General features: G+C 52.0%; 1 protein-coding gene across 2 annotated transcripts in view; it reads left to right on the forward strand.

Annotated features, from left to right (window-relative positions):
* Positions 1-834: 834 nt before the first annotated feature.
* The window catches only part of IRS2 (insulin receptor substrate 2), a 29,999-nt gene continuing 18,415 nt past the window's right edge, over positions 835-12,418 (forward strand). Inside the window, exon 1 of one of the 2 annotated variants that reach the window (XM_079778676.1) lies at positions 835-5,379. In XM_079778676.1, coding sequence (XP_079634802.1) covers positions 1,377-5,379 — 4,003 coding nt within the window. In that variant the 5' untranslated portion in view covers positions 835-1,376. The remainder of the gene's footprint in view (positions 5,380-12,418) is intronic. The other variant, XM_079778677.1, reaches the window with a different exon arrangement.

Raw genomic sequence — 12,418 nt, forward strand, 5'->3', positions numbered from 1 at the left:
CCCGCGACCAGTGTGGCCGGGAGTTGGGGGTGCCGCGGCCCCTCCCGCACCTCGGCTCTCCTTCCAGGAAGGCGCACGAAGCTGATATCGATCCAGAGCTCACCGGTGACTAATGTGATGAGCGTAAACAAGCCGCCGGCGGGGCACCAAGGAACCACCCAGGCGCAAACCCGCTGCGGCGGGCGGGCGGGCGCGCGCCCACCCTGAGCCTGGGCGCAGGATCCGCTCGCCGAAGTGGGTGTTGGTGGGAGGGGATTACGAGAGGGCAGCCAAGTTCATTACCCTTTCTTGCCCGCCGCGAGTGTGGCGGTGGCGGGGCAATGAAGGGCCAAAGTGGGGTGTTATCCCATTCCCTGCGCCCAGACCCGAGGGCGGTATCGGGCCTGGATCGTCACCGGCCCCAGTCCCCTGCAGTGTCTCCTCCTCCGATCCCCTCCCAGGCGGACGTTCCGAGCCCAATTAATTGAGTAAAAGCGGGAGGGAAGGACCCTCTGCGCGGCGGCTGGCCCCCGCCCCTTCTGCGCGCCCCTTTTCCCGCCCTGGGTGGCATCTCCTCCGCCTGCATCCACAAGGAGCCTCTGATTAATGAGGTTTGGGCCGGCCCCCACCCCGCCCCAGCCCCAGCCTCCGCGGGAGAGGGCGGGGACGGCGGGAAACGCAGCCCGGGGAGAAAGGGGGGCGGGGCAGGGGCGCGCGGTCCACCCCCCCGCGCCTCACGCCCATTGGTCGCGCGTGCCATCCGTCGGGAGGCGCGGCGCCAATGCAGGCGGCGGGGCGGGGCGACCGCGCAGTGTGTGCCTGCGTAACGACGAGTCACATGTTGTTTTGCTCTTCTTAGTTCAGTCACTCGGTGCGCGATGTGTTACTCACAGTGCGGCGGGGACCGCGAAGAGCCCGGGTCGCCGTTGGCAGCAGCAGCGGCAGCGGCAGCAGCAGCAGCAGTCCCGGCAGCAGCGCGGACCCGGAGTGCCCAGGCGCACCCCGGCACCCCGAGCGCGGTGCGGCGGCGGGACTAGTGCGGCAGCGCGAGCCTTAGGCTCGGCCCCATCGACTAGGGGACCCCGACTCTCCGCCCAGCCAGCGAGTCCCCAGGCGCCGCCCGAGAGCCCGGGAGGCAGCGGCCACGGGCAGCCGGGCCAGGCGGCGGCCACCGCCGGCGCTGGGCATCCTCTGGGGCTCCGGATCGCGGAGGGTGCTGCGCCACCGCTCGGTGTCGGCCCCCGCGGGCCTCCCCGAACCTTCCCCACCTCCTGGGCCCAAGGGACGTGGGCTCGAGCGGGCGAGCAGGGGTGAGGGAGCAGCCCCCGCCTGCGCCCCCTCTGCTCCCCCCGAGCCCCTTTACACTGGGCTGGGCATCGCGGCCTGAAGTGCCCGGGATGGCGAGCCCGCCGCTGCACGGGCCCCCGGCGCCGGCGGGCGGCGATGGCCCCAACCTCAACAACAACAACAACAACAACAACCACAGCGTGCGCAAGTGCGGCTACCTGCGCAAGCAGAAGCACGGCCACAAGCGCTTTTTCGTGCTGCGCGGGCCCGGCGCGAGCAGCGACGAGGCGACCGCGGGCGGGGGTCCGGCGCCGCAGCCTCCGCGGCTCGAGTACTACGAGAGCGAGAAGAAGTGGCGGAGCAAGGCGGGCGCCCCGAAGCGGGTCATCTCGCTGGACTGCTGCCTGAACATCAACAAACGCGCCGACGCCAAGCACAAGTACCTGATCGCCCTCTACACCAAGGACGAGTACTTCGCCGTGGCAGCCGAGAACGAGCAGGAGCAGGAGGGCTGGTACCGCGCGCTCACCGACCTGGTCAGTGAGGGCCGCGCGGGTGCCGGCGACTCAGCCCCCACCGCGATCCACGCCGGGTCCTGCAGCGCCTCCTTGCCCGGCACCCTGGGCGGCTCTGCCGGCTCCGATGACAGCTACGGGCTGGCGGCGCCCGCCACGGCCGCCTACCGCGAGGTGTGGCAGGTGAACCTGAAGCCCAAGGGCCTGGGCCAGAGCAAGAACCTGACAGGCGTGTACCGCCTGTGCCTGTCTGCGCGCACCATCGGCTTCGTGAAGCTGAACTGCGAGCAGCCGTCGGTGACGCTGCAGCTCATGAACATCCGCCGCTGCGGCCACTCCGACAGCTTCTTCTTCATCGAGGTGGGCCGCTCGGCTGTCACCGGCCCCGGCGAACTGTGGATGCAGGCTGACGACTCGGTGGTGGCCCAGAACATCCATGAGACCATCCTGGAGGCCATGAAGGCGCTCAAGGAGCTCTTCGAGTTCCGGCCGCGCAGCAAGAGCCAGTCCTCTGGCTCCTCTGCCACTCACCCCATCAGCGTCCCCGGCGCGCGCCGCCACCACCACCTGGTTAACCTGCCTCCCAGCCAGACGGGCCTGGTGCGCCGCTCGCGCACCGACAGCCTGGCTGCCACCCCGCCGGCCACCAAGTGCAATTCCTGCCGGGTGCGCACGGCCAGCGAGGGCGACGGCGGCGCGGCGGCCGGAACCGGGGCGGCGGGCGGCAGGCCGGTGTCGGTGGCCGGGAGCCCGTTGAGCCCGGGGCCGGTGCGTACACCTCTGAGCCGCTCACACACCCTGAGCGCCGGCTGCGGCAACCGCGCGAGCAAGGTGATGCTGGCACCGGCAGGGGGCGCCCTGCAACACAGCCGCTCTATGTCTATGCCCGTGGCGCACTCGCCCCCAGCAGCCACCAGCCCAGGCAGCCTGTCGTCCAGCAGCGGGCATGGCTCGGGCTCCTACCCGCTGCCTCCGGGCCCGCACCCGCACCTGCAGCATCCCCTGCACCACCACGCGGGCCAGCGGCCCTCCAGTGGCAGTGCTTCAGCCTCTGGCTCCCCCAGCGATCCCGGCTTCATGTCCCTGGATGAGTACGGCTCCAGCCCTGGGGACGTGAGAGCCTTCTGCAGCCACAGGAGCAACACGCCTGAGTCCATCGCCGAGACGCCCCCTGCCAAGGATGGGAGCGGGAGCGAGCTATACGGGTACATGAGCATGGACAGGCCCCTGAGCCACTGTGGCCGCCCCTACCGTCGAGTCTCAGGGGATGGAGCCCAGGACTTGGACAGAGGGTTGAGGAAGAGGACTTACTCCCTGACCACACCTGCCCGGCAGCGGGCGGTGCCCCAGCCCTCCTCCGCGTCCCTGGATGAATACACCCTGATGCGGGCCACCTTCTCTGGCAGCTCTGGCCGCCTCTGCCCATCCTGCCCCACGTCTTCTCCCAGAGTGGCCTATCACCCTTATCCCGAGGACTATGGTGACATTGAGATCGGGTCCCATAGGAGCTCCAGCAGCAACCTGGGCACGGATGATGGTTACATGCCCATGACCCCCGGAGCGGCCCTCATGGGTGCTGGCAGTGGCAGCAGCAAGAGTGACGACTACATGCCCATGAGCCCCACCAGCGTGTCTGCCCCGAAGCAGATCCTGCACCCACGGGTTGCTGCTGCAGCTCTGCCCCCGGCGGGCCCTGCAGCGCCGGCACCCAGCAGTGTGGCGGGCAGGGCCTTTCCGGTGAACAGGGCCAGCTACAAGGCTAGCTCCCCGGCGGAAAGCTCTCCTGAGGACAGTGGCTACATGCGCATGTGGTGTGGCTCCAAGCTGCCTACGGAGGGCACCGACGGCAAGCTGCTTCCCAACGGGGACTACCTCAACATGTCCCCCAGCGACGCGGGCACCTCGGGAACCCCACCGGACTTCTTCACCGCAGCCTTGCACGGCGCTGGAGAGATGCTCAGGAGCGTCCCTGGCTACTGCTACAGCTCCTTACCCCGCTCCTACAAGGCTCCCTACACCTGCAACGGGGACAACGACCAGTACGTGCTCATGAGCTCCCCCGTGGGGCGCATTCTAGAAGAGGAGAGGCCGGAGCCTCAGGCCAGCGTGGGGACCACGCACCAGGCCAGCAGCGTGGTGGCGGGGGTCGCTGGGGGCAGCCACGCTCAGCCTCCTCACTCCGTAGTGCCTTCTGCAGGGAGGCAGAGTGGCAGTGGCGGCAGCCGCCCAGAGGGCTTCCTGAACCAGCGCTGCCGGGCGGTGAGGCCCACGCGCCTGTCCCTGGAGGGGCTTCAGACCCTGCCCAGCATGCACGAGTGCCCTCTACCGCCCGAGCCCAAGAGCCCAGGCGAGTACATCAACATTGACTTTGGCGAGGCTGGAGCGCGCTTGTCGCCACCGGCCCCTCCGATGCTGGCTTCGGCGGCCTCGTCCTCCTCGCTGCTGTCTGCCGGCAGCCCCGCCTCGTCCCTGGGCTCTGGCACCCCGGGCACGAGCAGTGACAGCCGGCAGCGCTCCCCGCTCTCTGACTACATGAACCTGGACTTCAGTTCCCCCAAGTCACCCAAGGCTGACACCCAGAGCGGGGACCCAGTGGGCTCCTTGGATGCCCTCCTGTCCCCCGAGGCCTCCTCCGGGTACCCGCCGCTGCCCCCGCGCCCTGCCGCCCCCTCCTCCAGTTCGCAGCTGCAGCCACCTCCGCCACCCCCTCCAGGGGAGCTGTACCGCCTGCCCCCTGCACCCACATCCCAGGGCCCCAGTGCTGCCTCCTCTTCGTCCTCGGAGACTGGGGACAATGGTGACTACACCGAGATGGCCTTTGGCGTGGCTGCCACCCCGCCGCAACCCATCGTGGCCCCCCCAAAGCCAGAAGGTGCCCGCGTGACCAGCCCCACGTCCGGCATGAAGAGGCTGAGTCTCATGGATCACGTGTCCGGGGTCGAGGCCTTCCTGCAGGCTGGCCAGCCCCCGGACCCCCACCGGGGGGCCAAGGTCATCCGTGCAGACCCACAGGGGGGCCGCCGCCGCCACAGCTCCGAGACCTTCTCCTCAACCACCACTGTGACTCCCGTGTCTCCGTCCTTTGCTCACAACCCGAAGCGCCACAACTCGGCCTCCGTGGAAAATGTCTCTCTCAGGAAAAGCAGTGAAGGGAGTGGCAGCGGCGTCCTTGGTGGGGGTGACGAGCCCCCTGCGTCCCCTCGCCAGCTGCAGCCACCACTCCCCCAGCAGGCGCGGCCATGGACACCAAGTCAGCCTGGGGGCCTGGTTGGCTGCCCCGGGGGCAGTGGCTCTCCCATGCGCAGGGAGACCTCAGCTGGCTTCCAGAATGGCCTCAACTACATTGCCATCGATGTAAGGGATGAGCCAGGGCTATTGCAGTCTCCACAGCAACACCCGCACCTGCATCCGCATCCGCAGCCAGGCGACAAGAGCGCCTGGGGCCGGACCCGTAGCCTCGGGGGTCTCATCAGCACTGTGGGGGCCAGCAGCACCGGTGGGGTGTGTGGGGGTCCAGGCCCTGGAGCGCTGCCCTCCAACACCTATGCCAGCATTGACTTCTTGTCCCATCACCTGAAGGAGGCCACCATTGTGAAAGGTGAGGCCTTTCACCTTATGGCTGGTGGGAGGAAGGGTGGGTGAGCGTTGGTGGGTTTCACTCCTCTTCCCTTTTTTGGTGCCTTGACCTAAATGCCAAAATATTGGCCCTGGCTTCTTGTTTTGTTTTACTTTAGGCTCCTGTGTCCTCCTCTTTCCCCAAAGACCTTGCCAAGAACAGTCAAATCATCTTTGAGTTGAATGTGAAGCTTCCTACTCAGGAAACTACTATTTTACTCAGGAAACTACTATTTGTACTTGTGTGTTTTTTTTTTGTTTGTTTTTTTTTCCCAACACAGTCCTCTTCCCACCTATTAACACTGGACATGCTCTCCAGGTCCCCACCTTAAACCCATCTTCTTGATCTGAGAGTGGGCAAGTTCTGCTGGGAAGGGCCCTGAGGTTCTGACTTCTCCCAGGCTTGTACCTTTCATTTTTCTCTTTGTTTTCCTGGAGCAGGGCCCCAGCTGATTCTTGCTGAGCCTCAAAGTTTATAAAAACAGGCTCGAAAGTCACTTAGGAAATGAGCATCCATTTTTGTGGCCGCTAAAGGGAACAGTTAACCATTTACAGTTTACGCATAAACTATAGGGGCTTTTCCATTGGGGACATTCCTTTTCTCCTGCGGGGCTGAAATAGTAATGCCGCTTAAACACAGCTTAAAAGCCGTGGTTCTCAAACTTGAGCATACCTGGGAGTCACCTGGAGAGTCTGCTGAAACCAGGATGGCTGGGCATGTGTAAAGCCCCAGGGGTTCTGATGCAGTAGGTCCGGGGTGTGGCCCAGAATTCGCATTTCTAAGAAAGTCTCCAGGTTGTGCTGCTGCTGCAGGTTAGGGGACCATCCTTTTGAGAGCCCTGTCCCAGGTTAGACCCACCTGAGGAGGTTTGAGAAATTGGCCTATGGGGCCTCACGCCAGACACTCAAGTAAAACATCCCATGGGCAGAGTGGAGGCAGGAGCAGTTTTCAGTTGCCCAGGTGATAATAGGCAGCCAGGATTTAGAATCAGTGCTTTAGAGAAAACGAGAGAAGACAACATCATGGGGCTTTTCAAGAACAATTGGATAGGATGGTCAAACCCCGTATTGTTCTTCACATTCTCATCAAATATCCATGAGGAGAGAGAGACCGCTTGCTTTGCAGCTGGTGGTGCATTCTCACCGTCTCAAACTTTGAATGATGTGAGGTGGGGGGGGGGGGAGAGAAATAAAGGGGTGAGGGATGGTCAAGGGTTTCATTTTTAATTGTGTAGCTGATTCTCTGCAGGGTTGCTAGTAAGATAGAGGCACTGTGGGAACCACAGAACACATAGTAGTGGATGCTGTCCTAGATGCTGGCCTAAGGTCAGCAGTCTGCAGGGGTTACAACAAGGTGATGATCAAGGTGGCTTGGGCATCCATATGCCGTTTTTGTTTTTTTTCTTAAAGTAAACATCAGTTTAATGCTGTCTAAATGCAGCATGTGTTTGATACTATCCATGGGATTTAAAATTATAGCTGTAGGGTAAATGCCCTGTTATTGTAATATAACAGAGGGAAAGCTATTTACGTTTTTATTAAAACCATAGAGTAAGAGATGAAAAGAGTCACAGAATTATAAGGAATGGGGTGCTTCAGTATCTAATTAAATCAATTGCAAGTTGTCAGAATGTTTCCCTTAAATGGTGACTCGCAGCTGAAGGTCATTTTCCTTGGAGTTATGATAGGCACTACAGGTACCTCTGAAAAATTGCTGGTGTGTCATGGAGTTAAGGATTAGCTACCTTTCAAGACACAGACCATATAAACACACCGTATAACTAGAATCAAGTGTTGGGGGCGGGAGGGGATGTACACACACACAAATTTATTTGGTGTGCCCAAATGGGTATATGCCACAGTGAACATGAAAGTACATTTTGCTGAAATCTGATTCTAATCAGAAAAACAGTCTGAGAACATAACACCTTTTACTGTTTCTGGTGGAGTAGGCGGTAAAAACCTGGACTGGATTCAGGAGGGCCCCAGGAGTGGGTTCTTGTAGTAACAGGAGGAGTGAGCTGGAGTGTGCCTGCGACTACAGGCCTGAAAGGAGTCGAGGCCTTTTTGATAAAGTAGATACATTCAGAAACATGATTCATGTATGATATAATGCCCTTTTCAGACTAGGGAAAATTTTAAACTGCAAGAGATAAGTTTAGCTAGAGACCCTATTTAGCCTGTTTTGTTTAAGATTTCCCACCAGTATAAAATTCCTTTCAACCTATAGGATTCAGGATTCTGAAATCAAAACAGCAGTTTGTATGTTTCATGGTGGCTGAACAAAGATGAGAGATCGTTTTGGTTGCTGTTTTTCCAAAGTCTGTGTGGTGTAAACACGCTTTTAAGAAGGAAAAGGGTTCTTTTTAAACAAAATTGATAATTTGCAATTAATCAATTGTGCCCCAACCACATTTTTAAAAAAAGGATCACATGCTAAATGGGTTTCTAGTAAACTCATTTGAACACAGAGAACAGTAGAATAGGAAAGAGGAGGGTGTCATCTTAATTAATGTGCAAGCTGTGGTCTGTGAAGCCAGGAGAACATTTAGAAACTCAGAATGAGCATCCACTTGTATTTAACTCATGTATGCCCGTAGACATTCGTTTGGGGTGCTCATAAATAAAAAAAAACTCATAGGAGATTAATAATTTAATCCTTTGAGAGAATAATTTCTAGAAGGGAGACTTGCAAAGCATTTCTTTGAAGATGAAATAGAAAAAGAACTTCCTGGGTCACTGCGTGCACTGCTCTGGCTCTCAGAAGTGGCATATGTTTTGTTTCCACATCGAGCTTCTCGGGTTCTGCATGGAAAAACTGCATTGGTTATACTGAAGCAGAATAATTTGGGGTCACTGGGTAGCGTTTGGTATTTGCATAAGTGGTGACCAAGACTAAGGTTCCAGCAATCTTTGATAGTTGTTTACAATATAATTGGGAATGGGGGTGAGGTTTAAATGCTCAAGCCAATTAAAAGTTAGTACACTTGAGATATATGTACATAATGTAGACATATTAGTCCAGAGAAAATAAAAATTTAACTAAAGTTTGCATCTCATTTGTAAGTAGGGGAGGTTATTTACCGTGTATTTTACGTGTGTGTGTAGAAAAATCCAGCCAATCTGTTAGCCTGTTGTTGTTGGGGAAGTTGGAAGTATGTTACTGAATTTGCTATGCTTTAAAACTACTTTTAAAAATTAACTCTTACATATTTTTGTGTTGATTATAGATTGTATTTTAGTGTTCGTTTTTAGTGGGATTTTTATTCTAAAATGGTTTTTTCCATGTGTACAAGGCAGATTAGGTAAGAATTGCCACTGGAAGCATCTGTATTTAAATTTTGAGTAAAAGGGTCTGTTTATGCATAGCCTATGGTAAAAGAATCATGGAACAAGATAAATGTTTCCACAGGAACAATACAGTCACGACGTATGTTTAAAAGTGTTGCCTGTTGAAGTCTTACAGCAAAGAACTTGAACACTTTCAGAACGCCAGTGAGATTGCTTGACGAACAATACCCCTTATTTTTTCTGTTGGGCATGTTTTTCTGCTTTTGCTTGTTAGCTTTGTCATAATAGGATAATAATGTGCACTGCTCCTACCCTATTCTTAGTTGTCTCACTAAGATCCAATGAAAACACAGAGGCTTTGGTGAATGAAAGTCACATGACTTGTTCTATTTCCTTTATTGAAAGAGAAACCTTTACAAAAATAGTACTTTGTAGAAGGAAGCATACATAGTATGTGGAACACTAAACCAGAAATCAGGAAACCAGGTTTCCAGTTGCTGATCTTAATGAGTCTTTGTGTGACCAGAGGGAAACCATTTAATCCCTCTTTCTCACTTTCTCTGTCTGTAAAATGGGATAATTATAAGCCTCTCCCTTCAGTGTCACAGGGCCACCAGGAGGTCCAGGAGATAGTAAATATTAACAATGGTTAAGCTCTTCTAAAGAAATGTGCTAAAACATCTAATGACGCTGTTGATACGTGTTACCTTGAAACTGTGAGAATATACAGGAAAGATGCTTTTGTAAATAGGCGTTCTCTTAAAAAAAGACAAAAAACTCTTAGTTGTCTGACAATGGAGCCAATCAATACCTGTTTAAGACATGTTTGCCTTTTCTGTTTGATTGTTAGTTCCACCTCAGTCTCCAGGAACCATTGTTTTTCCCCCTTTTTTTAACTTTTTTTTTTCATAGATAATTATCAATTGTAAGGAAAGCGTGTCTTAAATTACATAATAAAATAACTATTAAGGAAAATAGCGCCGTAATCCTGAAACTACTAAGACCATACTTTTGATTATCCTTTTTATATATTTGTTTACATATTAAGAGATATCGTCAAATGGTGTCAAGATGGAAATGTATAATTAGAATATAGATTTATTTAAATTGACAGTTTGGGTTCTTCATGCTGGCTGCAGTGAAAGGCAGACGCAACTCTTAAACTTTCAGTAGTTGAATCATCCATTGTTCAGCCCTGGAGTTTCGCTCTTTGGGGTTGATTTAATTAGAATGTTCACCCCTGCACTGTTTTGATTTGTTTGGTTGTCAAACATTAGGAAAAACTTCTGGTGTTTGGTTCTTCTGTAGTTCCACAGACCCACTCCCCCCGCAAAAGGAATTTTATTAGATAGTTAATGTGTTATGTCCTTTAGAACTATTAGTATTTAGATGAAATGTCTTTCTGAAGAGGAGAACTTGCAGAAGTTTTAGTAACAGCTCAGGTATAATGGGTTTTCTGTTAAAATTCCCACTAATGCGTTTTCTGTAGAAGCATAGTTACAAGAGCTAGTTAACTTTTGGTATCAGATTTGGCAAGTGGAGAGGTTTCTTTGTTGTGTTTTTTTTTTTTTGGGGGGGGGGGCGGGTAGCACAGAATCAAGTGTTCCCATTTCACCTTAGAAACTTAAGGGAAAATGTAACTTTACTCTTTTATCTGCACTGCCAAGTAGAGTGGGGGAAACACTCCGAGGGAAGCAAAGCTATGCCCTGCCCCAAAGCCAGCCCTTCACTGAGGCCACTATACTGGGGACTTCTCTGCAGACTGGACTACAGACAGGCAGAATGTGTATCTCTATACAAGTCAGGCAAGGCATTTTCATGTTGTTGTTTTAGTAAACATGTGAAAAACCGAACCTCCGTAATAATCAGTTCATGCTATTTGTCAGTGGCAGGTTTTGTGAAAACAGAGCTATGCAAATTTAAATGGGAACATTCTTTCTGTGTTGACTTTGTTGATTTGAAGGTATTCTTAGGGATTGCAGTGAATCATTATTTTGAATCATTCATGGTAGATTATTATAGACAGTTCAGTGGTAGGTTTTTTTGTGAACTGGTGAAGTTATCACTCAAGGCGGAGGAAATGCTGAGATTGATAATTGCTACTGATTATTCGATTTCTTTCTAGATAGCTACAGAGACTTACACTGAGTGGCCAGATTATTATGATCTCTGAATGCATAATAATCTGGCCACTCAGTGTGTGTGTGTATATATATATATATATATATATATATATATATATTAGAGGCTTGGTGCATGAATTCGTGCATGGTGGAGTCCGGCCAGCCTGGCCAGGGGGAAGGGACATGGGCGGTTGGCCGGCCTGCCTGCTGGTCGAACTCCTGGTCAAGGGGACAATTTGCATATTAGCCTTTTATTATATAGGATATACACTGAGTGGTCAGATTATTATGCGTTCAGAGATCATAATAATCTGGCCACTCAGTGTGTATTAACTGCACTAAAATAAAAGGCACAGAAGAAATTTTGAGTAGAGAGAGTTAGAGTTTATGTTGCATATTGTTTTGTGGGCACAAGTAATACAATATACTTCCCTGCATTGTATTGGAACTGAATTCATTGAATTTTGCTGAAATAGAATTTGGTTAAAACTTTTAGGCTCCCGATAACATAGTCAGTTTAGGGATTCTGATTTCTTTTGAGCTAGAAAAAATATTAAATTTGCAGAAAATCGCTTCTACATGTCCAGAAACTTTATAAAACGAGCAAGCAAATGCATCTTCAAACTTGGCCTGTATTTGTGAATGTGACATAGTACTTTTTCTATGCAAATTTAAAAGTAGTTACTTAAATCAGTTTATCTTTTGCCTCCAAATTCTAAGTATAACTAACAATACCACCAAAACTTGGTGGGCAGTGAATGATTTTGAAAGGATGCTATTGAAATTGGAGATGATAAAAATGTAACCATTATTCTGATCAACATTTTTTTAAATTCTGATCCATATTGAAAGATAAGCGCAAGCCCCTCTCCTCTTTGGATCAGAATATTTGCTTAAAATTCAAAAGGTGTTTTTCTTTACTTCATAGTGTTAAGACATTTTCATATATATAGTATCACATAACGCTCCAAAAACCTTCTGACATAGATAGGGCCACTTGGATCCCCAATTTTTAAAATAAGGAACTTGCAGCTTTAAGTGGGCTAGTGATTTACTCAAGATTCTCAAGCCAAAGGGAATAGTGTTGGGCTTTATACAAAGATGCTGTTTCACCAGCATTTTCCTATAACATTTTGTTTTTTATTTCACTTGGGTGATAATTTCTCTTTGTGCATTATTCGTTTGGAGTAAAATGGGGACAGTTAAGCAGAAAGACCGGACATTGAAGGAAAGTCCCCTCTGAAGAGCTTAGGATTTGATATTACTTTCAGGGCTCTCATATTGTCAGGGGATTTTAGGGTTCAATCAAGTGGTTGGTTGGTCATCTGTTCAGGGTTTTTTTGTTTGTTTGTTTGTTTTTGTCTCGCTTCCAGGACTTCTAGTGGTCTGCATAGTGGAAAACTTACATTCCTTCTCCTGTTTTTGTTTCAGAAAAGCAAATTATGTATTATACTTGATAAGATACCTCCCCATCACCACCACCACCAAATACATTAAAACTCTTTCCACACAGTGTAGTGACAACCAGGAAAAAATACAAGGACGTTTTGAGGGAAAAGGGTAGGGAACCATTGGTATAATGTAACTTATTTTTAAGGTTGTGAAAAC

The sequence above is a fragment of the Cnephaeus nilssonii genome (genome assembly GCF_951640355.1).
Source record: "Cnephaeus nilssonii genome assembly, chromosome: 8".
In the NCBI taxonomy this organism is placed as follows: Eukaryota; Metazoa; Chordata; class Mammalia; order Chiroptera; family Vespertilionidae; genus Cnephaeus; species Cnephaeus nilssonii.